Raw genomic sequence first — 24,678 nt, forward strand, 5'->3', positions numbered from 1 at the left:
AGTGAAACGTTTATGATTGATTTCTTGTGTAATGGAAAATTTGCAGAGATGATTTAATAGTGTTTGTGAAAGTGTATCCTTGAAAAAGTAATGTTTTTGTCTGGAAGAGCTTTATTTTTTAAAAGAGGCTGCTGAGGTTGCTTTAAAAGAGGTTGTCGTGGAAGGCTGTCACTGTTATTCTTCGTATGCAGTTCTTGCTTTGGTTTTTTTCCCCCGGTGTCTGTGGTAAATGGAACAATTGGGAGCATATGCCGCATGATTTGTATCTAGGTTGCTGTTATTGGCTTCATTGTATAATCTGCAGTTTATGCAATTAGATTTTTGGCTCAGAGAGATTTGTGGCTATGTCGGCTTTTGAATTCTACTAGTTCAAATCGGATGCCCATTTTGGCAAACAATCTAAATGTTTAGATATCTTCGTGGATTTCCTTATGTGTAACATGAATACAAATCATTTTCTTTTAGAAAGTTCTCTATGAATACATCATTCATCTTAAACGTTTCGTTGCATTCAATTAAGTAAAGAATTTTCCTGCTTTTATTAACGAGTGATGTGAACATTAGCCAGTTTTCCTTAGAAAGTCATCCACAGAAGCTTCTTTCCAGGCTTTACCGTAATCCAAATAATATAACAATCACAGGTGCTTAAGAAAATTATGCTTTTATTTGTTCTTACGTGAAACAATGGCGGAAAATAGTTCATGCAAGTACTCTCACTTGTAACTGAATAATGCATTTTAACTCTTTATGGAAAATGTGTGTTATGTTGAATAAAAGACCAATTCGTAATTTTTTTTTCCAATGGCAGGTACTAGCCGTTTATAGACATTGATCACTACTATGGCTGGAAGCGGTGGTCACGTTATTAAGGAGGCAACTAATAAGTGAGCCACCGTTGAAAAGGACGAACAAATTACATTCATGCCCAATCCGGGATTCGAGCCCAGCCTCTTCGGTACGGCAACCAGAGTCACTAACCACTTTCCCGTCTGGGCGGTAATTCATAATAAATGGATTTAGTAAAATGTTTAATACACACAGCAATTAAGCATACTGATTGCTGATCAGAATCACTTTTTACCAGCTAGAACAATAGGTTGGATAAAATTATGAAACTTAGTTTAGTCCTTAATGATCCCCTTTCTGGGAAAAAAAAAGAATAAATGTAATTTTTATGATTGATTTCTTGTGTAATGGAAAACAAGACAAGCTTCCCGTGACAAATCCTTCACGAAAACATCCCTTTGCACAAGCATACAAACTCTTTGCTTGCTTTTCCTTAATCTTGTAATTTAAATTCACATGTCACATTTTGAAAAACTGATTATGAAATTAATTCAAATAAAAACCATTTTTCTGGCTTTCAATTCTGCAAATTTATTATTATTTCCTTAATTAATATTATCCAATAATAAATGATAGGTATATAATAATAATTAACAAAAATAGTCAGTTTTTCAAAAATATTTAATGCACTTTCCATTGTTAGTATAGAATTGGAGCTTTTGTTGGTATGTCTTTAATTAAGAAAACGAAATTTGTTATGTTAAATGTCAAAACTATAGTTTTTGTAAAAATGATTACGAAATTAATTCCAAAATCCTTTTTCCTGACTTTAAATTCGGTAAATTTATCAATTATTCCTTCGTAATTAATATTGTCTAACGCATTTTGTTCTATGTATAGTGCAGCTAAAGAAGTTCATTTTGTTCGACTTAAGGAGTTTTCTGAATAGGTTTTTATTCATTATAACATTATAACACCGAAAATGATCTTTTACCAGATGCATTCGATACAGGCAAAGTTAAAAATATATGTAATATGATTTCCATATTTGGAAATATTGATACAATTTTGTAGTCTTCATAAATCGTAGCATGTCAGATGGCAACGTTAAATTTTGACTTTTACAAAGTAATAAAAATTGTAACAGTTCCTCATGCAATTCATTTGTATCGATGTCCTTCATAGTACCATTTTTTAGTAGTGTAGTATCTTCAGATTCAATTGATAAATTGTCATTCGAGTTTGTGAAATATTTTTAAAATCTCATTAATGTCTTTTAAAAATCTCATAAATGTCACCAAAACGGGAAATTACTCAACCTGGAAATGTCTGTCTCAATGGTCCGTCCACCTGGAACTTTCCCATGACGTCCCAAGTTGAAATGTTGCCGAAATAGAAGCTGGGTAGCAATAACAGATTAGTTATTCTTGAAATAACTTTCAACAGCAAAGGCACGATGCTGTGCACTCCACCAATCCATATCACTGTCACACTCAAAATGGCAGCTAATTAGTACACGAATGCGGTACGAGCTGGCGCGCATTCATGCAGTACGTTATTGTGCTAAGCAAGTCAAATCACGGTATGAACGCTGGCGCACCCTGTATTAACATGTGATGGGATCCACTGGATGTGGACGTCGTGGGTTTGAGAGATCTTCCTCAGTTTGAGCAGAATAGATACGCTGGTTTCATCGCATGCGGGCGACCAGCTACCAAGATGTTGTAGTGCACTGTGGCTGTCCAATAAAATCCATAGTTCGCCAAAATCCCAAATCATAAGTCAAGATGGCATCAAACCCCACATTAATTGCAATTAACTCGCTCCTGAAGACACCAAGTGTCAGGGTTGCGTTGCTTTGTTGTAGTTTCAAGATGAGGGGTCTTAATAAAGATAACACTGCCGGAATTGTATCTTCTGATACATAACGCAACATGAAAGTTGACTGGTCTATTTTTTGTCTCATTTTAGGTGGATACGGATATATCAGCATATACTTACGAGCGTACCCTTATGATGGAGCAAAGGTCACAGATGCTTAAGCACTTGAAACAAAGAAGAGGAACCCTTACCTTGGTAAGTAGAGTTTAATTTTTAAAACCTTGGAACAGACTTAGAAACTATTCAGCTTATTTGATCAATGAAAGATTTCTATATGTGTTATGTAACCAAGTAATATAAAAAAATAATTTAAGTCAATTCCTACTTAGGTCAACAAAGGAAAATTTTATTTTAGTTACTTTTTATAAACATTATTAACACTTTTTCATTTCTAATTTATGAAGCTGATGATGATCTATAATTTCTCATTCTATCTATCTCTTGTAATGCTTCATTGTTGAAATGAACCTTTCCGGTGAGTTTCGAGCAGTCCAGTTCTTCGATTAATATTCCATCTAATAATTTCACACGACTCGAGGCGACATATGCTTGACCTGCTGCGAAGAGTTTTCGTCCGAGATATAGTACTGCATAATTTACAGTGCTATTTATTTATTTTAATAAGCAAGGGACATTTTAAAGGGTTATATTTTAAACATATATTATCATCACGTTAACATCGGAAGGAATATGGGGAGAATTTTCGCTACATAATGGGACATTACATCCGCTTCGTCCAATTCTATAAAACTACAATTCTTTAATTCCATACACTTTAAAAATCTTTAGAACTCTTACTGTTGCCACTTATTTTTGTGAAATATTACAATCTCATTGATCACAGTCATGTACTATTAGTTATAAGTTGTTATAAAATTAATTTTTACAGCATTTGAGAATTCCTAATAAATGGTCATTATTTGTCAGTCTTATAATATTTAAAAAAACAGTATTTTTTTAGTTCGGATAAACAGGAATCAATAAGTAGGAATTGACTTTAATATGTGAAAAAACTGTATTAACATCAAGTGTCATTTACTACAAGTTTAAAAAAATGTATTTGAACTTGAGTGGATGAATAAAATGCATTTTATTAATGATTGAAAATTTGAACAAGATATAAGGAGAGTGTGAGCTAATAGTAGGAATTTTAAAAAAAAGGTCTATTATTAATCAATTGACATACAGGGTGGTTATAATTAAAGTTCCACTTTGAGTGGTCATAAAAGGAAAACTACTGAACCAATGTTATGAAGGTTGGTAATCGTGTAAAGGAGGTGATTGGAATTAGTTTTCCATGAAAAAAATGTTCAAAAACTCACCACCACGGCAGAAATAGCACTCTGTGCAATGTTGTTAAACGAAATAAGGGTCGCAATCTAACTTAACCTTTTGTTACATGGGTTTAACGTGTTGTATAACACATTCATAAGAATGACACATTGATCTAAACAGAACTATCATTTAAACGCGATAAAAGTCGAGTGTACCATCTGTGTAATGGAGAAATCCGTCCGTGAAAACCACAAATTAGCGAATGGAAAATCTAAGATCGCAAATAACTTGCAAAAGTGTGCACATTCCGGAATTAGTTTTCTTACGTAGGAGGCTCGTTTTTGCTTAAATGGTGTTGTCAAGACTCATAACTGCAGGATTCGGGCCAAACAAATCCCTCATGTTATCTACCCAATTCCATTGCTTTCTTCTAAAGTCACCGTTTGTTGTGGTATGACAGCTAATTTCATAATTGGACCATTTTTTCTTTGATAAGAAATTGACAGCTGGACCTGTTACGTGCACTGTGACTGCAGCTCATGTAGCGCCAATGTTAAGACGCTTCTTGATACCTGAACTGCAGCAACTTGGCCTTTTAGACACCACGATTTTTACGTAGGACGGGTGCCCCACTGCATATTGGTACATGTGTCGCACAGTTACTTTGGCAACATTTCATGAATTAACAGATTATAGGCTGAAACTTCCTCACTTCTTGGCCATCCTGGTCACCAGACCTCAACCCTTGTGACTTTTGGCTGCAGGGTTATTTCAAACCCACCCCTTTGTGGTGATAATCTAAACAATTTGGTGGAACTGAAAGATGCGATACACCGACATGTCCTTACTATTCCTCCTGATATGCTAAAAGCTGATAGAATACGATTTAACTTGCTGTCAAAAAATGGTGGACGCCACACTGAACATGCTTTGTAATATGTTTCAAAAATGATTAAATGCAATTTAAATCCATGTCTTCGTGTCTTACTTGTTTAACAATATTGCGTACAGCGTATTCCAGTGGTCAGTGGTTCGATTCCCAGCGAAGGCGTTGCTCATTTTTCATCTTTCCTGCTTCCAAAAAATACCTTGTAGAGACATTAGGTAATTTTTGGAAGCAGAAGAGATGAAAAATTAGCAACGCCTTCGCCGGGAATCGAACCACGGACCTCTGAAATACAGGCTCAGTGTGCTGACCACTACACCACGAAGGCACGCTAGGAAGGCCTAAGGTCTATACAGTGGCGCCTGAACTAAAAGGGTGGTGGATGATGATTCTCCACACACAGGATTTGGTAACTGGGTCCCCTAAAAACCCCAGTCGCCCTTTAAAAGGGGGAGTATATAAGGTATTTCTCCCGCCTTCTTAGCATACCTTCATGGTGTGGTGGTCTGTACGCTGGGCGCGTATTCCAGAGGTCCGTGGTTCGATTCCCTCCGAGGGTGTTGCTTATTTTTCATCTCTCCTGCTTCCAAAAAATACCTATTGTCTCTACAAATTATCTAATAAGCAACTATCCAATCGAACCGCATGCAAACGCGGATATGCTCAGAATTGCACAGGTTGGCATAAACCGTGAAGTATTTGGCAATTAATTTTTGGGGGGCGGTTAACGCTATAGAATCGAATTTCTTTTTAGTGAAAGGAGGATAGTTTTAGTTTCAAATTCATATATAAGCTTCAATGCATCTTTGAATTCATGAATTGAAGTTATTATCTATCGATGTAGCCTAAGGAATTCACATTTTTAGTCCAAAAAGGGTTTGTCCTGAAGGACTATTGTTTCCGTTTTGCGATTTTGTGTTGAAAATTTTAAAAGGCTGTATCTCCCGCCTTCTTAGCATACCTAACTATCGCCCTGTATTATATTTGAAGAAATTAAATAATGAAGAATCTGCATAAATGTATGCATGTTTCTCGCACTGTGATAAAACAACGATACCTAGAGTCATCCAATTTTGGACGACGTAATCCTATTGCAAATATGGGCATCTGAAAGCCCAAATTTGGAATTTGTTTTATTATCGATTTAATATTTTGTAAAACTTTAACGAATTTATGATTAACAAACTCAACTATTTAAAAGCGAGCAAAAACCTTTCAAATTTTAAATTTTTTTAAAAATTTCTTAATAGGTTCAAACTATTAAAGATAGTGTAAATCAGCCCACTTCAAAGCCCAATAAAGTGCAGTTTATCGAGATGCCGGAACAAGAAGCGGAACTGGTGGATATGGACGTCAGCGAAGGTTCTCCATCCAAGGATTCGAAAAGCCCGCCGAATGAAAAATCATCCCCGCCGATGCTCGCCCCTTCTATATCCATTGATGCATGTGAAGAAGCACCGGCGCCGGTCGAAAATGATATCAAGCCGACGGAAGTCACTGAAAAACCAGCTGAATCTAAAATGCTTCTTACTAAGCCGTAAGTTCCAAGTTTTAATTCTTTTGCATCTTCTGGGAGGATCCTTTTAAGTTAATGAGTACTTTTTGAGATATTTTATAATTTAATCGAATGAAGAGATGACAACAATGCTAAAAGTTTCCACTACGATGTTAACTCTTTCCACCCGACTTTTGCATGATTACAATTTCTTGAAACTTTAATATTAGCATTTATTAGTTCAAACGGGCATAATTGGCCAGAAGGACTATTAGTTTCGTTTTGGCATTTTGCGTCGATTCACAATAAGAGTTGTTTCACTTTTGAAATTGTTGCCACCAAATATTATTGGCCTGTATTATACGAGGGCTGTAAATTAAATAATGGCAACGTAGGTATGAATCAATTTTTAATGAACTTACAAGTACAATTGCATTACGTTCGTTGTATGTAATTCTACCAGCAAAGCTTATAACCTTTTCTACCAGCAGAGCTTATAACCTTTTGCCAAATGTCGGAAAACCGTTGTAGACCAGTGCCAAGGTGTTGATTGTTGATGTGAGCGACCGAGCGCCCTATTGCGGGGAGTACAGATGAAACGTCATGAAATCGGTGACCTCGGAGGGGTTCCTTCAACTTCGGAAACAGATCGAAGTCACTAGGACTCATGTCGGGTGAGTAGGGAAGGTGTTCCAGGATTTCCCACTGCCACCATCGCAAAAGGAGTGTGACATTGTTTGCGACATGGCAACGAGCATTGTCATGCAATACGATAGGGAGATTGTTGTGCAATAAACGTGGACGTTTGCGCCGCATAGCCGGACGCAGATGGTGCTGTAGAAATCGGCAGTAGTAATTTGCGTTGACAGTTTGTCCTTCAGGTACAGCATGTGTAAGAATCACACCGTCCCAGTCGTATTCCATAATCAGCATAACCTTCACCCGACTGGGTTCCTGTCGAAATTTCTGTGGACGTGACGAATCTTGGTGACGACATTCATTTGATTGACGCTTTAACTCAGGCTCATAGGCTCGTGCTCATGTCTCATCAGTGGCGACAATACGCTGCAGAAATGCGTCTCCTTCATTGCGGTATCCCTCCAAGTGGGTGCCAGCCAGTGCATATCGGTGCCATTTCTGTACTTGGGTTAGTCGATGTGGAACCCAGCGGGAAGCAATTTTCCTCATGTTGAGAGATTTCTTCATTATGCGCCACACCGTTTGATGACTCAGACCATCTTCCAAGGATGATTCTCGGACAGTCCATCGGCGGTCTATGGTAAGGAGACCGCTCAAAATGTCAGTCTGCTCTTGAGGAAGGCTCTTGAGGAGGGCCGACCTGTGCGTTGCAAATCCGCAGTCTCATTCCGACCCGAACAAAATGCTTGAAACCATCGTGCTACTGTCCTATACGGTAAAGCATTTGTACCACAGGCTTCCACCAATCCTCGAGAGCATTCTGTTGCATTTTTGCCACGGCAACCTCGATTTTAAGCCACGACCGCTGATCACCTCTTGCAAACATGCTTTAGAGCGATGGAAACGAAACTCTTCACTTTAACGCCACACAACAACTACCCTTCTAAGCAGCTCGACTGTTTTTTGCACTCTACACATCGACAAAAGTGCCACCTCACCGCTCCCATATCCTATTTGCGCATGCCTGCCCTCCTGCGAGTTTCAAGGTTAAGTTGCCACTATTTAATCTACAACCCCCGTATTTAATATTATATTTAAAGAATTTAAATAATGAAGAATCTTTATGAACGTTTTGTATGTATCTCGCATTGTGATAAAACAACGGTACCTAGAGCTATCCAATTTTGGATATCGTAATCCTCTGTGAATATGGACGTCTAAAAGCCCAAATTTGAAATTTGTTTTATTATCGATTTCATATTTTGTAAAACTTTGACGAATTTTGGATTAACAAACTCAACAATTTAAAAGCGAGCCATGGCAGCGTTGTACAGAAAAAACACTTTTATTACCAGCGAGTATCGGAAATTCAAAAGATATGCTCATTTTAAAATTATTTTGCGATATTGATGTTAAACTGAATTGTATGGTTTAAATACAAAGAACATGATATTTAATAAATAAAGTGAACGCACAAACTGTTTTTTTAAACGCCCCTTTGAACATAATTTAAAATCTGAAAAAATCCTTTCAGATATTTTTTCCCTATAGTTTTTCTTAATTTCATCAAAGAAATATTTTATTCACTTTATTTGCAATTTTTATTGCTATTTTGTATTAAGTATTTCCATGTTAGCCCGTTCGACCCGACGTTTGTGTAATTAAAATTTAACTTTGAAAAGTAATATGAGTTTAAGGTTTCTAACTTTTCCCGTTTCCTAGAAATCTCCCGGGACAATATGTCTCACTCATATTATCAGCCGAGACTGTTTGTCCCAATCGTCTGGGATGTAACCCTTTCTCAGAAAACAGAACTAAAATTTACAGAAATACATAACAAGAATATTACAAAACATGAACTATGTTGTCACATGCACTAGTTCATAGTATGTAACAAAAATTTTCATATATGGTTCATAAACACAAACATAATATATCAGCATGTAATAATTGGATCACTGTTGGGACATATTAACCCACTGTTAAATACGACTGGGATAATATATCCCACAAAAAGAATTTATTCAAAATTTCCTAAATCTGACATTAAAAATGTTAAATTACTACTTAACAATAAGAACTGTTTCATACTAAGTATGACTTAACCCAGCATTGCCTGCGCAATAAAAATGAACGGTGTTACTCATGGAGGGTATGTCATACCCAAGGGTGTTATGCATGAAAAGTAAAAAAAAAAAAAAAGGTACTTTTCCGTTTCGTCGGCGCAAATCTCACCAAGCAGACTTTATTGACGACAACGCGGAGTATTGCATACACATAAAATATGTTAACAAATGTTAGTTCTAAGAAATTTTTATTTTAAAGCCATAAACATTTTAATATCGTTTAAAATTTTGTAAAAAGATAATAAATAAAGACGATAAATTTGTAGAAAGACATTAAGTTAAGAATTTACTATACTTTCATGGTACAACATCCTGATTCGCTGTTTCATATCACGTGCCCCCCAAGTGATCTCATCTCACGTAAACTGCGCTACAAAAATCTAATTCTGTCAGTAGTAATTATCTGCATTAATTTCAAGTTAAATCTTAATTTGGAATACATGTTTAAATGCAAGAATTATTTCAATTCGTATTCGTACGAATAGCTTACTCAGAAATTATGTAAAACCGCAGTACTTTACTTTCCTAATGCATTCTCATTAGATTTGATGAATTTAACCCTTTGCCTTTTCTATATTTTCGCCTTCGGCTGAGCAGTGTGGTTGCATCGTAATTGATTTAATTACCGCGAATGGCCTTAGGGCATAAAATTGAACTATCTGGTAAAAATTCTATGTAATTGTATGCCAGTATAAAAAAAAGAAAGAATCAATCTGATTATTTACTCTTTACTGATTACTGATTACTGATCTGATTATCAATTGGCATACAATTATTACTTTTGAAAGAAATAATCAATCTGATGAGAAATAGCTGCGATTTGTTTTGAAAATCAGGCGTAAAAGGTTACCAGCGAGGATATTCCGTTCGGCATCGGTTGTACCATTTTTGGCGACTTTATCGCTTGCGCCGGCAAAACGGAAAAATACCAAACAAATTGTGAAAAGAAGATAACACTTTTAAAACTAGTTAATCTGCTACTTACATTTATTTTGCATAGTTTCTACAAATACATGCCACGTGTTGCATACATATATGTTTGTCACGGTTCTAGGAAAAATCCCACAGGAAAAATGCTCCCAGAGTAATGCTCACAAGTAGGTATAAATGCTCACAGAAAAAATGCCCACACAGAAATATGCCCACATAGAGAAAAGCCCACATGGAAATATGCTCACACGGAAAAAAGCTCACTTGAATATATGCTCACATGGAAATAAGCCCACTGATAAGTAAAATACGTAGAAATATCCTTTCATTAATCAATCAATAATTAATAGATTTGAACATCGTAAACCTACTGGAATTTTTTAAATTATCAACACATCTATGGTATATACGAGTATTTCAAAAACTATAACTTATGTGTAGATTCAATTGCTATTTAATATTAACAAATGGGCTGTTTTGAATTAAGAACAGGAGAGGAGGAAGGAAGTAAAAATGAAACAGAATGTACAGTGAAAAATTAATTATAATTTTAATTGTTAAAAATAAAATGATAGTAAATATAAGTTACACATTTAAAAGTATATAATAATATAAGTTACACATTTTATAATAGTAACACATTTTATAGTAGCTACACATTCATAAGTTACGCATTTAAAAGAATAAGCAACTAGAAATAATTATTTTATTTGAATTACGTAAAATACCTTATTATATATAAATCAAAAATATACATTTCGAAAAATTTTTAAATACATAAACTTATTGAATATTAGCTAATATACGTAAATATCTAATTTTATCATCGATTTCATCATAGTTTCTTACATGATTCGCGATTACCAAATGTAAGTTTTCATATTTTCATTTTTTTTTACTTCAGTTCGCCCTGTATTTGCATTAGCAATAACAAACGTTGACAGGCTAAATCTTTTTTCAGTCCGTCAAATAAAAACCACATGCTGGGATGGCTACAATTAAATAATGAAAAGAATTTGTGGTTTTAGGAGATTTTTCAAAGGCTGCTTCATAATGATTCCACACTTCGATTGGAAAATGTGGTCTTCTACCTCTAAGCCCCTGGATGTATGTAAAAAAAAAAGTATGTAAGAACTTCATTGTTACCTATCTTCATCGAGATACATATCAGCAAGTTGATCGTAAACTTTTCTTACTTCATGCGGTGGAACAAACGATAAAGCCGCAAGTGATTTTTGCTTTATTTTGTTTCAAATTCATTCTTCAAACCAACATTTGAAAATTTTCTTAGAATGCTTTGGCACAAGTGAAAATAACATCCTTTTATCTCAGCGTGTGGAAAAGCAATGGCAGCAACGTTCATACATGCTTTTTCAAAATCGACTAAAACTTTGTCTGGAACCAAATCCTGAAGTAAATTTTTAATTATGTTAAACATTTTTGTATACACACCTTCCGTCTTCTTCGTTAACAATAAGTATACACAAGGTGGATAAGAATTACCAACTTTTGCATGCCAAGTGTATAGTTGATAAAACAAATTGGGAACTCTATCAAAAGTTCCATCTCCATAAATTGCATTTTTTTAAATTCCAATAACAATTCTTTATCACAAAGCGCCAAAATTCTGTCTGGATCATCAACACCACTATCGAATAGAATTAACTGAATGTACTGATCAGGCACATTAAAATGTATATTTGTTGGATTTAGTGTATGGTCAATTATTTTGTGTGTGTGTGTGATGTCGAAGACTACGAGCAAGAGAAGAATTTTTTGGCAAATATGACAATCTGCGAGTTGAAATCCCAAATATTTAAAAAATGATCGCTTTGTTTGATGTTCAGTAGGTGCAGGACTTAATTTCTATAATTAAAAGTGCCGGAGCTCTATGGAAGACCATCGGGAAAAAGGAACAAGAATAAATAAATAAATAAAATGGCTAATAAAATAATTAATGATTAAAATAATTAAATAATTAAAATAAAAATTTAATAAAATGTGAAGAGCTAAATTAAAATTTAATAAGCGATTTTTAATTTAGCCCTGGAGGGATATTATTCTCAAAACCGCATTCTGCTTTGAATCACTTTTCGAATTGTTGCCAACAAATATTATCGCCCAGTATTATATTTAAAGAAACTAAGTAATGAAGGATCTGCATGCTTGTGTGTATGTTTCTGACATTGTCAAAAAACAGCGGTATCTAGAGTCATCAAATTTTGAATAACATAGTCCTTCACTCAAACATGAGCACTTAATTTGGAATTTGTGTTATTTTCTATTTCATATTTTATAAAACTGTAACCAATTTTTGGTTAAGCAATTTCAAAACCAGCAGTGTAGGGAATAAAACGCTTTTGTCTTCAGTGCACGAGACTGTCTATCAGAAATTCTAAAGATATGCTGTTTTTAAACATTTTTAGCACAATGGGGCGTTAGCCCTAATGTTCTCGAAATGTGTCTGTAGATTAAAGAAAAAGAAGCCCGTTTGGGCGTATAATGAAATCTGAAAGCTTCCAGATTTTTTTAATTACTAAAAATACACTTGAGATTAAATATCTACTGAAATTTTAGTTCAGTTACATGAAAGATGTGTTGAAGCCTTCTCATTTAACCTTCTGCGGCGCAGTGTGTCCAGTCTGGACACACCTAAAAATTTCCTTCTGTATGCACAGAAAAATTGAATGAAAAAGAATTTATAGGTTACTATAGATTATTCTGAACATTATTTATAGCAGATGGCAGCTCAACACAAACCAGTCCATATATTTTAGCCATGTTTAGTTTTTTAAGACCCTCATTTTTCAAAGAAATCTTCCAGATTTTTTTAGGGTATAAAAGGAATTGTTTGAAAAGAAATTGCTATGTTATTTTTTTTTGCCTGTATGCTAATCTCCTTATTCTATATTAGTTTAAAATTTTTACTTTGAAATCTTGCCTAAAATCAAACGGTGAACTGTATGTGTGCCCAGACCGGGCTCACCGATAACCTAGAACAGCGGTCGGGGAACTTTTTTAATCATTACCCCAAAGTATTTTGTGTAAGTTGATATTACCCCATGGGGAGAAGAAAAAAAAACGAAATCGCCTCTTTTTAGCATCTTTCATATTATAGCCCCCCGTGATAATTTTGAAAAGAAAACAATAACTAAAAATTTAATTTAAACATCATTTATTCAATTTATCAATGTAATACCTAGTAATACATAACGGTAATAATACTAATATAAGTAATATATATAACAAATTAAAACCCATTGGGGTACAATTGAGGGTTGACAATTTGAAGTATTGTAACAAATAATAATAATAATAATAATAATAATAATAATAATAATGGTGGTACAAACAAAAATTAGAATTGAAAAAATTAGAAAAAAAAATAATTGAAAACATTCTTCCTTCACGTTTTGGAGAAATGATATTTCATGTTCGATACAATTGCTTCAAAATTGGGACTTTTTGATGTAAAAGCGATTTGAATACAGTCTTCGGCGTTTAATCGATTTCTGTTCTTCGTTTTTATGTTCATTAGAGTGGAAAAGCCTTGTTCGCACAAATATGTTGTTCCAAATGGCAGCAATTTTTTAACCGCCTCTTCATGTGCAATTTTGAAAGCCTTTGCAGCTTTTGACATCCAAAAAGACGACAGATTTGGTTTAAAATTGAATACGTGCTTCAGTATTAGATCGAAGTTCAAGAATTGCTTCTGCCAAATCTGAAGGTTCTTCTGGTATCATAGCAATTTCACATTTAAAAGGATCTACAATCCAACTGACAGTACGTGTATCAAGATCTGTAAAGTAATCTGAAAACCGCTTTCTGAGTTTGATAAGATGTCTTACAATTGTATCCTTGATGTCAGCAAAAGTAATATTTTCGCAATCTTCCAAAAACAAAGCTAACCTTGAAAAAGAAGCTATCTTGTTTATTCTACTTTCTGTCTCCAGTATTGCAGCTTTAATCCAAACGCTGACACTATTTCTCTCGCTGAAATTATATTAATATTCTTTCCTTGCAATTCTTTGTTTAATATATTTATACTCAAAAATGTCCGCTAAATATGCGAGATATGCAACCCCCAAGAGTTTTTAAACTTATCTGCGAGCATATTTTTTTGATCAACCATAAAAATTTCGACTTCAGTTTTGAGAGTCCATACTCGATTTAGTACATTTCTGTGAGAGAGCCACCTTACTTCTGTATAATAAAGTAGGTCCGTATATTCAACTTCACCGTCCTGACATAATTCACGAAATAGCCGCGTGTTTAGTGCATGTCCCCTGATAAAATTTACAATCTTGATGACATCATGCATGACGGCTTCCAGTGTAGGTTCTTGTTGGTTGTGCATTAGCACTGAAGGCGTAATGAGTACGTTTCCTCAAGCACAGAATTAAAGAATCATAAGTCAAAAGATTAACTACGAAATCTTTATTTTAATAAAATAGGATAATTCTGCTTAACTTAAGCATAACAATAAAGTAATAATCTTCACAGACATTAAAATTGAAGTATTCAAAAGAATAACTTACAGAGAATCATCATCAGTACTAAATATCATCAGGCTTACCTATATTAAAAATAAACAGGAATATACTTTGCCATCGTACCTGAAAGAGAAGAAAGTACTACTGGATTAGACCTTTGGCCAGGTACAAGTAGCTAGGGTGAAAATCAAATATACTGCATTGCACACGAGCTTTACTTTCTCTCGCCAATATATACCTTGGCGCACGTTCGTTTCGTATGCCTTTCGAGTTTCATTATGCAAAATACCTAAATTTATGCTAACATTGCCCCTGTTTTGCTAATGAAACTCATACCAATTGTAATTCATTCCTGCAAAACTGAAATTTAGCTTTAGGAATTGGTTTAGTCATAATATCAGCAATCATTTGCTCTGTTGAAAGATAAGCAAGTTTTACTATTCCTTTGTTATTCAAGTCGCGTATATAATGAACTTTTGTATCAATATGTTTAGTGCGTGAACTGAATTTTTCAGATTCTACAAGTGTCTTATAGTAGACTGATTATCTTCAAATACCTTTATCGGTAGAGTTTGGGGTAGACTGAAATCTTCTGTTAATTTTAATAGCCATAATAGTTCTTGCGTAGCTTGCGATAGTGCAACATATTCAGCTTCTGCTGAGGATAAAAAAAGAAACACAAGTTTGTTTTCTTGAAAACCATGAAATACAGTTCCTTCCTAATAAAATAACACTTCCTGATGTAGATTTTCTATCTTCAATATCTTGTCCCCAATCAGCATCTGAATAAACTGTAATATTAGGTTCTTCACTCGACGAAATTTGTAAGGATAGCTTCTTTGTCGTGTTTAAGTATCTAATGATTCTTTTGACAGCATTCCAGTCCTTTTGACGTGGATTATTACACCTTCTGCTGAGTATGTGAGTTGAAGCTGTGATATCTGGTCTTGTGATAGACGATATATACAAAAGACTTCCAATAGCTTGGCGAAATTTATCATTTGAAGTTAGGAGATTTTCTTCCTTGTTTAGGTTATAATAGTTCGTTTCCATGTTTCCATTGGTATGCTAGCGTGTTTCGCTTCTTCAAGTTGAAATTGCTTGACAAGTTGATTTATTTTATTTTTCTGTGATAAGAGATAACTTCCATCTTCCTTGCGATTTATTTCCATGCCTAAGAAATATTTAGCTTCACCAAGATGCGTTATTTGGTAACGTTTCTTTAAATCATTAATTGTTTGAAGAATTAGTCCTTCTGTAGAACTTATTAGGATGTCATCAACATACACTATTAAATTAATTCTTTTATCACGAACCACTTTTGTGAAAAGACACGGATCTGCTTTGCTTTGACTGAACCCCAGATTCTTCAGTGTATTTTCAATTTCTGCATTCCAGCACCTAGCTGCTTGTTTGAGACCATAAATCGACTTCTGTAATTTACAAACTTTATGTCTTTCTTCCGGAACCACGAATCCTTCTGGTTGTTCCATATATATTTCTTCATTTAATTTGCCGTACAAAAAAGCTGTTTTAACATCTAGTTGATGTACCTTGGCATTATTATGCGCTTCCCATGCTAAGAAAAACTCTTATCGTAGTGTGTTTCACTACTGGTGAAAATGTTTCATCATAATCACTGCCGTATTTTTGAGTAAATCCTTTGGCTACTAAGCGTGCTTTGTATTTTATACTTTTACCAGTTTCATCATATTTTGTCTTAAACACCCATTTGCTGCCTACTGCATGTTTTCCTGGTGGTAATTCTGCAAGTTTATAGGTTTCATTTTCTTTTAGAGAATGTATTTCTTCTTGCATAGCCTTGATCCAAGCTTCTTGTTCACGTTTTGGTAAGTTTAGAATTTCTTCAAAGCTTTCTGGATCTTTAATTTTAAGTAAGATTGATTCTTCGTCTTCTGCTTTATAAGAGAATCTTTCCGGTGGGACCCCTTTGGTTGATCTGCTAGAAACCCTTCTTTCTACATTTTCTTCACATTTAATTAACTCTTCGGAACTTTTTGAATCTTCTGTAAAATCATCGCCAAGAGATGTTTCTTCATTATTTTCTTCATCATCTTGCGAGTTATTGAAGTGAATTAATTCTAAATCTTCAGCATTATTTTCTGCAAGTTTGTCAGGTAAAGACGCGTTTTCTGAAAATTTAACAGTTCTACTTACTATTATTTTTCTTCCACCTACATAAATCCTGTATCCCTTACTTCGTAAATCGTATCCTACGAATATTCCTTCTTCGGCTCTGTTGTCGAATTTACGCCGTTTTTGTTTGTTCACATAATAAAATGCTGTACAGCCAAATACTCGTAAGTGACTTAAGTTTGGTTTTCTACCATTCCACAATTCATATGGTGTTCTATCTGTGGCTTTCGTTGGTAACCTATTTTGAAGATATGCAGCAGTAGCTGCTGCTTCAGCCCAGAATCCTTTCGGTAATTTAGAGTTTATTAGCATAGCTTTTGTCATTTCTAATAAAGAGCGATTTTTCCTTTCTGCGACACCGTTCTGTGCCGGACAATAAGGAACCGAAGTTTGGTGAAAAATGCCGAGTTTCTTTAAATAATTTTCAGTACTTTCGTTACAGTATCCTGTACCGTTGTCGGATCTGAGAACATTTATTTTCTTTCTAAATTTATTTGTTGTCGATGCAACATACTGTTTAAGTTTCTCGAATACTTCATCTTCTGAAGTAATAAAATAAATTTGAGTATAACGCGAATAGTCATCAATGAAAGTTACGAAATATCTTTTCTCTCCTAAGCTGTTGACTTCAATTGGGTTTACGATCAATTTATATAAACCTTGCTGAGCGTTGCCGTCGGCTACGAGTATATTGTTACGCTTTATGTAACACTTATTACTATCAAATGTAACAATGCAACCTTTATTGGTAACAGATTGAACAGAAAGTAAATTACTATCTAAACCTGGTACATACAATACATTTTCCAATTTTATTTGTGTAACCTGACCCTTTACGTTTTGAACTTTAAAATAACCTTCACCAATACCATAAGAATTTAATTTAACACCATTGGCTACAGTTACTATTTGTTTATTAGAGTCATTTAACTGAGAGAAGAAATTCTTATCACTAGTCATATGAGTTGAGGCTCCTGAGTCGATAACCCATTCTTGCGTTTGCGTGTTTTCATGTTTATTTTCCACTTTTAGAACTTGATTAAACTGAATCTGTGTATTTTCAGTTTCAATACTTTTAAAATACTTATTTTCTTTTTGTTATGTTTTCTACACTTTGCGTATTTGCTATTTGGCATGCATTACTTTTATAATTTTGAGAATAATTTCTTAACTTTAATATTATTTACATCTGTTTTCGGGGAAGTTCTAGTGTTGCGTTTTAAATGAAAACAGTCATTTATCGTATGGTTATTTCTCTTACAATAAGTACAAAATTGTGTAACATACTTTGGTTTATTTTCGCTTTTACTTTTTAAAGCAACTGAATCGTACTTTTGAACTTTCTTAGTTTCCACACGTCTACAATACTCATCTATTAGTTTGTTTTTAACATATTCTAGCGACAATTCAGCTTCCGATTTACTTTCTATTGCAGTTATTAAGGAGTTGTATGAATTTGGTAAAGAACATAATAGTATTGCTGTTAAGTTATTTTCTTTAATTTCTCCACCTATACTACGCAGCTTTTCAGTCAACTCTAGTACTCCTTTGATATGTTCCTGCATTTTAGAACTTTCATTATATCTAATGGAATATAGTTTTCTAAGAAGAAATAACTTATTTGTTAAATTTACACGTTCATGGACACATTTTAACTTCTGCCAAACTTCTTTTGCAGATTTACTATGCAATACATGGATAATTTGCGAATCCGAAATGTTTAGACATATTAAAGATTTAGCTTTACGATCATTCTTTAACCAAATATCAGTATCAGTTTCCGGTTTTTCTTCGAATACAACATCATCTAAACCTTCTTTTATTAGAAGTTGTTTTATTTTAAATTTCCATACTGAATAATTTTCATCTGTTAACTTTTCTATACAAATTGATTCTTTTAGAATAGACATTATTACTTGTTACAATTATTCTTATAAACTTTGTAACTAGTATTTTCAACAAAGAGTTTTAACACTTTATGCCCCTGGAATCTTACAACATTACAAAATTTCAATTTCTCAGTCTCATAATCATTTGTTGGTTGTGCATTAGCACAGAAGGCGTAATGAGTACGTTTCCTCAAGCACAGAATTAAAGAATCATAAGTCAAAAGATTAACTACGAAATCTTTATTTTAATAAAATAGGATAATTCTGCATAACAATAAAGTAATAATCTTCACAGACATTAAAATTGAAGTATTCAAAAGAATAACTTACAGAGAATCATCATCAGTACTAAATATCATCAGGCTTACCTATATAAGGCAATAAGAAAAATAAACAGGAATATACTTTGCCATCGTACCTGAAAGAGAAGAAAGTACTACTGGATAAGACCTTTGGTCAGATACAAGTAGCTAGGGTGAAAATCAAATATTCTGCATTGCACACGAGCTTAACTACGAAATCTTTATTTTAATAAAATAGGATAATTCTGCATAACAATAAAGTAATAATCTTCACAGACATTAAAATTGAAGTATTCAAAAGAATAACTTACAGAGAATCATCATCAGTACTAAATATCATCAGGCTTACCTATATAAGGCAATAAGAAAAATAAACAGGAATATACTTTGCCATCGTACCTGAAAGAGAAGAAAGTACTACTGGATAAGACCTTTGGTCAGATACAAGTAGCTAGGGTGAAAATCAAATATTCTGCATTGCACACGAGCTTTACTTTCTCTCGCCAATATATACCTTGGCGCACGTTCGTTTCGTATGCCTTTCGAGTTTCATTATGCAAAATACCTAAATTTATGCTAACAGTTCTAAATATTTGACCATAAGGGCCTGGCGATGGATCATATGAGTATGAGTATGAGTATGATCATACAGTGAGTATGATCAATATTTGGGTTATTTTTTTTTACGAAATCCTATAAACCATTAATATGACCCAGCATAGCTGGAGCTCCATCCAAAGATACAGAAATACAGTTTTCCCATTTTAAACTTTGCGCGTTGAAGTATTCATTTACTTTATTGTAGACATCAATTCCACGAGATCTCAATTCAAGGGGAGAACAAAACAGCGATTCCTCTTCAAAATTATCTGCACCTTTGTAGCGAACATATACCATTAGCTGTGAATTGCTACTAAAATCAGTTGTCTCATCAAGCTGAATAGCAAAATATTTAGCCTGTTTTAAATCGAAAATAACCTGTTCCTTCACATTTTCTGCTAATATAGAAATTTGTTCTTTCACAATTCTTGCGGACAAGGGCACTGAATTCAGTTTCTTCGCTTCTTGTTGACCACACATAATCTCTGCCATTTTTACAGCAGCTGGTTTAACCAAATCTTCACCAATAGTGTATGGTTTCTTATTTCGAGCAATTAACCAGGCTACTTCAAAGCTAGCCCTTGATGCTGAACGCTGATCAAATGTACCAAACAAGTTGCTATTCAATCTTTGTCTTTTAACAGATATTTCTAAATTTGCAAAGTATTCTCGCGGTTTAGAAGACAGGTGTGAATGCAAATTATCTAAATGTTTCTTCAATTGACTTTTTTTGAATGATTCTGAAGTCAGTACCTCCATACATACAACACACTGTGGTTTCATTGTACCATTGTCTTCTATTTGTGTAAAACCGTAATTAAGGAATTTGTCTTGGTATGTTCTTTTTCTATTTGGCTGCCATCTGAAGGGAGACAGAAAATAATAGTTGTAATATACTTGAATTAAATTTTCAAATTGTTTAAATTGTTTAAGTTGAAAAAAATACTAACAGGTTTATAAAATAGCAAATTAAAAATATATACTTTTTACTCACAAAAGTTTCATTTTTACCCCCAAAAATTTCATTTTTACCCCATTTGGGGTAATTTACCCCGGTTCCCCGACCGCTGATCTAGAACAACTGAGAGTCTGTATTCTTTGTTTCTCAGCATCTCACTGGTCAGTTCATTGGCGACAATGCTCGTTTCAGCACTCTTTTCGAAGCTCTATTCAGTCAGTGTGCCAACGCAAGTGGCATTTGCGTTTCTGCAGCTGAGGATGGTGGTTCGGTAAAACCATCGAAACTAGTCCTGTGAAAATTTGAAAATGTAACGCTGATTTTTGTTGTTTGACTTCTGAATTAGTACTTGTTCGGCGTGTTATTGGGTCTTAATCCTTGCATTTATTTAAAATTTATTTAAAAGTCTTGACAGAGTCTCTTTAATAACCACAAGGTCACCAATGCCCATCTTCCAAAGTAGCAAATATCTTATGAAGTTTTCTCCTGTCCATCGAGAAATTTCCAGTGCCTCGATTTCTCAGAAGTGCTGGAAGGCATGTACAGTTACATTTATGAATACAGTTCCAGTAACATAAAGGGATCAGACCATACATAAAGAGGGAAGAAGGATCAAAAAAAATTTCTCTAACCATTAAAAAATATATTGATCATGATTTTGAGTTGCTAAAAATTTTATTGTATGTTTTTTACAGTGATGAAGGCAACGTTCGACGTATGCACACTGCCGTGAAATTAAACGAGGTTATAAAAAGCAAATCTGTAGATGCTCAATTGGTTTTTATCAACTTACCTGGGCCACCGAAGATGAAAATGGGAGAAGAAAATTGTATCCTTTCGTTTTAGTTTTGTTTCAATTTCTTTTTTTCTTATACTCTTTTCACATGTACTCCTCTCCAGTCATTTTTGTGTTCTTAGCTATCATTTATGTGCTGTTGTTACATTATGACAAAAATTCATATTAAAATTTTTTTATAAGTGAAATTAGGATAAAATAAATATATGATTATTATTGCACTTATCAGTGCTAACAATATATATAAAAAACACTGCACTGGCATCGGCAATGTATTTAACTTTAGGGGTGCAAAGGTGGATGTAGTTAAGACTCATTCCGTGATCAAAGGCCAGCTTGCGATTCAGTTCATCTGTGTTCGATGGCCTTTTGTCGGTGTAGTTTGCAGTTAACTCTAAAAGCAGCTCCAAAGAGTTGATTCCTCTAGATAAGAAGTGGGCAAGAAATAAATGCCCATTTACCTCTTTATCCACCATGCGGCCTTGTCTTCTACCACTCGTCATTTGTGTCCGAAGGCCATGCCGGAGGTTATCTGATCGCAGGTACGAGACTTTGTTTTTAGCGCTCTAAAAATACTCTATTGACACCAACTCTATACTTTTCACAAAAAATAAAATAAAATAAATGAAAAACTATGTTTACAAACTTGTTTATTGTATTCTGCGAAGTTGTGAAAGTTGTAGAAGAAAAGAAGTGAAGTTGTAGAATCCCTACAAATTTTATGGAAAGGCTTCCTGCCATGAAAATCATGATGCAAATGTACAGTGCAGTAAAAAGTCTATCAGCTATATGCTTTATAAATTTTTCCTTTACATTTTAAACATTAATTAAACTACCCCAAAATTGTTCTAAAATTGGGAAAACACCTTCTGCAAGTGACTAAATAGCCAGGAAACTTACTGTTAAAATGAATATTTGCATTCCATTTCATTATTGTGGGTACTTATTTATTGATTTGTATTTATAGTTTATAAACATCCAGTAATTAACATCGAATGGTACAATTTAAGTTTGACTTCAAATAACTATCTATTGCAGTGGTGGCAAACCTTTTTGGGGCCGCATGCTCAAAATGGAACAGCCGTGTGCCATTTTGTTTAAGATATTAAATTAGAATTATTCATAAATTACCTCAAAATGCTTAGATCGTGGATCTTATAAGAAACAGACTAACCCAAATGGGTTTTCTTCCTCGTCTGAGGCGTTCCCGCCTGTCACCTTGATCACATCCGGAGGAGTAGGGACGACTTTCAGAAATTTAACAGTGGTTGCCTATTGCAGCGTGTATAATTGTCAAGAAAAAACTGATTGTAGCGCCTCATTTCACAAATTAGAATTTCTACATATTTTTATTTTTGAAATTGAGATTGATTTTTAAAAATTTAGCATATTTATCAAGTATAATTAACGTCCCAGATAATTATAAAGCTATTGCATTCTTTCAGAGCTGGATATTTGTTTAGCTTTTCCTATGCTGTAAGGAAATTTGTAACTACTTCTTTTAGAAAATAATATTTTTAATCTGAACTAATAGAAAATTTCAAACAAGCAATTTTCTCTTGCATTTTTTATGCTTTTTATTGGTGCAAATAAGTAAAAAGTACTAAAATATATAAAAACGAATTTTTGAAAGTTTAGTTTAAGATTCTAAGTTGTGCTGCTTTTTTAAAATTATAGATGAGTATGATAGCACAATTTCTATAAAGGAATTTTATTTCAATTATATTTCATAATACATCATAGTGATAAACAATTTTGACTCCTTAAAAAATTCTATACATTTAATTCTAATATTAAAATTGTATTTAACCGTAATAATTAATTTAGCTTGTATTTTATAGTGATTATTTTTTAATTTATTTTTAGTTCTGCATAATATTTTTTTTATTTACTATTAATTTAATTTATTAGCCCAAAGGAAGGTGGCCTAGAAAGGCTGTTAGTCTCGAAGCCTCATTTGCGCTGTTTTACTATAAATGTTCATGTCTCCTTGCAAATTCTTGTTACAGAATATTATAACCCTCTATTATATTTAAAGAAATTAAATAATAAAGAATCTGCATGGATACGTGTATGTTTCTCGCATTGTGACAAAAAAGACAGTAACTAGAGCCATCAAATTTTGAATAATGTAATCCTCCACCCGAACCTGGCCATCTGGACGGCCGAATTTCGAATTTGTTTTAATCTATTTCATATTTTGTAAAACCTTAACGAATTTTTGATTAACAAACTCAACGCGTTCAGAGCGAACACTCTATGGAAAATAACAGTTTTATCTCCAGTGCGGGAATTCTGAAAATATGCTGTTTTCAAATGTATGTGGTTTACGGGCGAAGAATATGATATTCAATAAATATAGGTAACACACAAAACGTTAAAAAAAAGGTTCCTTTTGGGCGTAATATAAAATCTGAATGCTTCTATATTTTATTTTACCTTTTTTCCCCCTTCATTACACTCAGAAAATTTTATGCTCTGAATTTTGTAAATTACTAAAATAAATATTCCACTTTAATGCTAATAAGTTAATGATGATATCAAATAAATGATTATTTTGTAATTTTATTATAATTTTGAAAATCGTTGTCTGAAAATGTTCATTAAATTAAAAAAAATATCAGATCTTGTTTAACTTTACCTTATTTATTTCAAAGCATCACGTACTATCAATCTTATTTAATTTTACGGTATTTGTACGCAAAATTAAGTTAATAAATTTTGTCCTTAGAGTTTTTACCGTTTTACCAAAGTAAAGATGTTTGAACAATAATTACGCGTGAAACAAATGCGCGAAATGCAGTAAAAAGTGCTTTAATGAGATATATTAAATCCTATTTGGAAAAAACTGTGGCTTTCATAATCTCATCACTATAAAACGTATCACATTTAATAATTAAAAAGAGTTATGTGATACAAACGCCATAGGTTTTCAGTGTTAAAGTAAATTAGATCGTCGCTACTCTTTCTTGCCGACATGTCGGTGACGCGCCCCCCGCCCACTGGGTTAGTCTATCTCTTATAAGGTCCATGGCTTTAATCTGAAAACTGGAATCTATTTAACAATGAAAGTATTAAAACTCACCGGCAGTCTGCAATAAATTTGAATTCGTTTAGCAAACATTAGCTGCTTCAACTTTGGCATATTCTTTGCACGTAGCAATGAGTATGATTCGCCCAAACAATTGAAACGTCATAAATTGGGTCAATAAATATGTATATCATTTCTATGGCAATATATGAAAATCTGATATCTAGGTTTAGGCTCTATGCCAGTGGCATTATGCTATACGTAAGTAAGTGAAACGTTCAAGAACAGACTAAAACACTTCTTTAAAATTACATACAGTCAAAAGTCTTTAATCTGGACGTCCATAACCCGGAATGATCTATAATCCGGACCTCAAAGCTACAAACTTTCTGCATATGCTTTTACGCATGCGCGTTTAATGTATAACGGACGGT

At 33.7% G+C, this 24,678-nt stretch overlaps 1 protein-coding gene and 1 non-coding gene across 3 annotated transcripts in view; one reads left to right on the forward strand and one right to left on the reverse strand.

The window, feature by feature from the left end:
• Window positions 1-24,678, forward strand: part of LOC118205151 (solute carrier family 12 member 7-like) — a 430,643-nt gene that overhangs the window by 400,833 nt on the left and 5,132 nt on the right. For both annotated transcript variants that reach the window (XM_085822721.1, XM_085822719.1), the window contains 3 exons: window positions 2,758-2,862; window positions 6,079-6,365; window positions 21,113-21,246. In XM_085822721.1, the coding sequence (XP_085678847.1) occupies window positions 2,758-2,862; window positions 6,079-6,365; window positions 21,113-21,246 (526 nt within the window). The remainder of the gene's footprint in view (window positions 1-2,757; window positions 2,863-6,078; window positions 6,366-21,112; window positions 21,247-24,678) is intronic.
• Window positions 5,084-5,156, reverse strand: TRNAT-UGU (transfer RNA threonine (anticodon UGU)). The gene has a single exon. It is a non-coding gene; the product is annotated as a tRNA-Thr (tRNA).

The sequence above is a fragment of the Stegodyphus dumicola genome, chromosome 1, assembly GCF_044657685.1.
Source record: "Stegodyphus dumicola isolate Sdum_Otavi_A_Nest chromosome 1, ASM4465768v1".
Classification (NCBI taxonomy): domain Eukaryota; kingdom Metazoa; phylum Arthropoda; class Arachnida; order Araneae; family Eresidae; genus Stegodyphus; species Stegodyphus dumicola.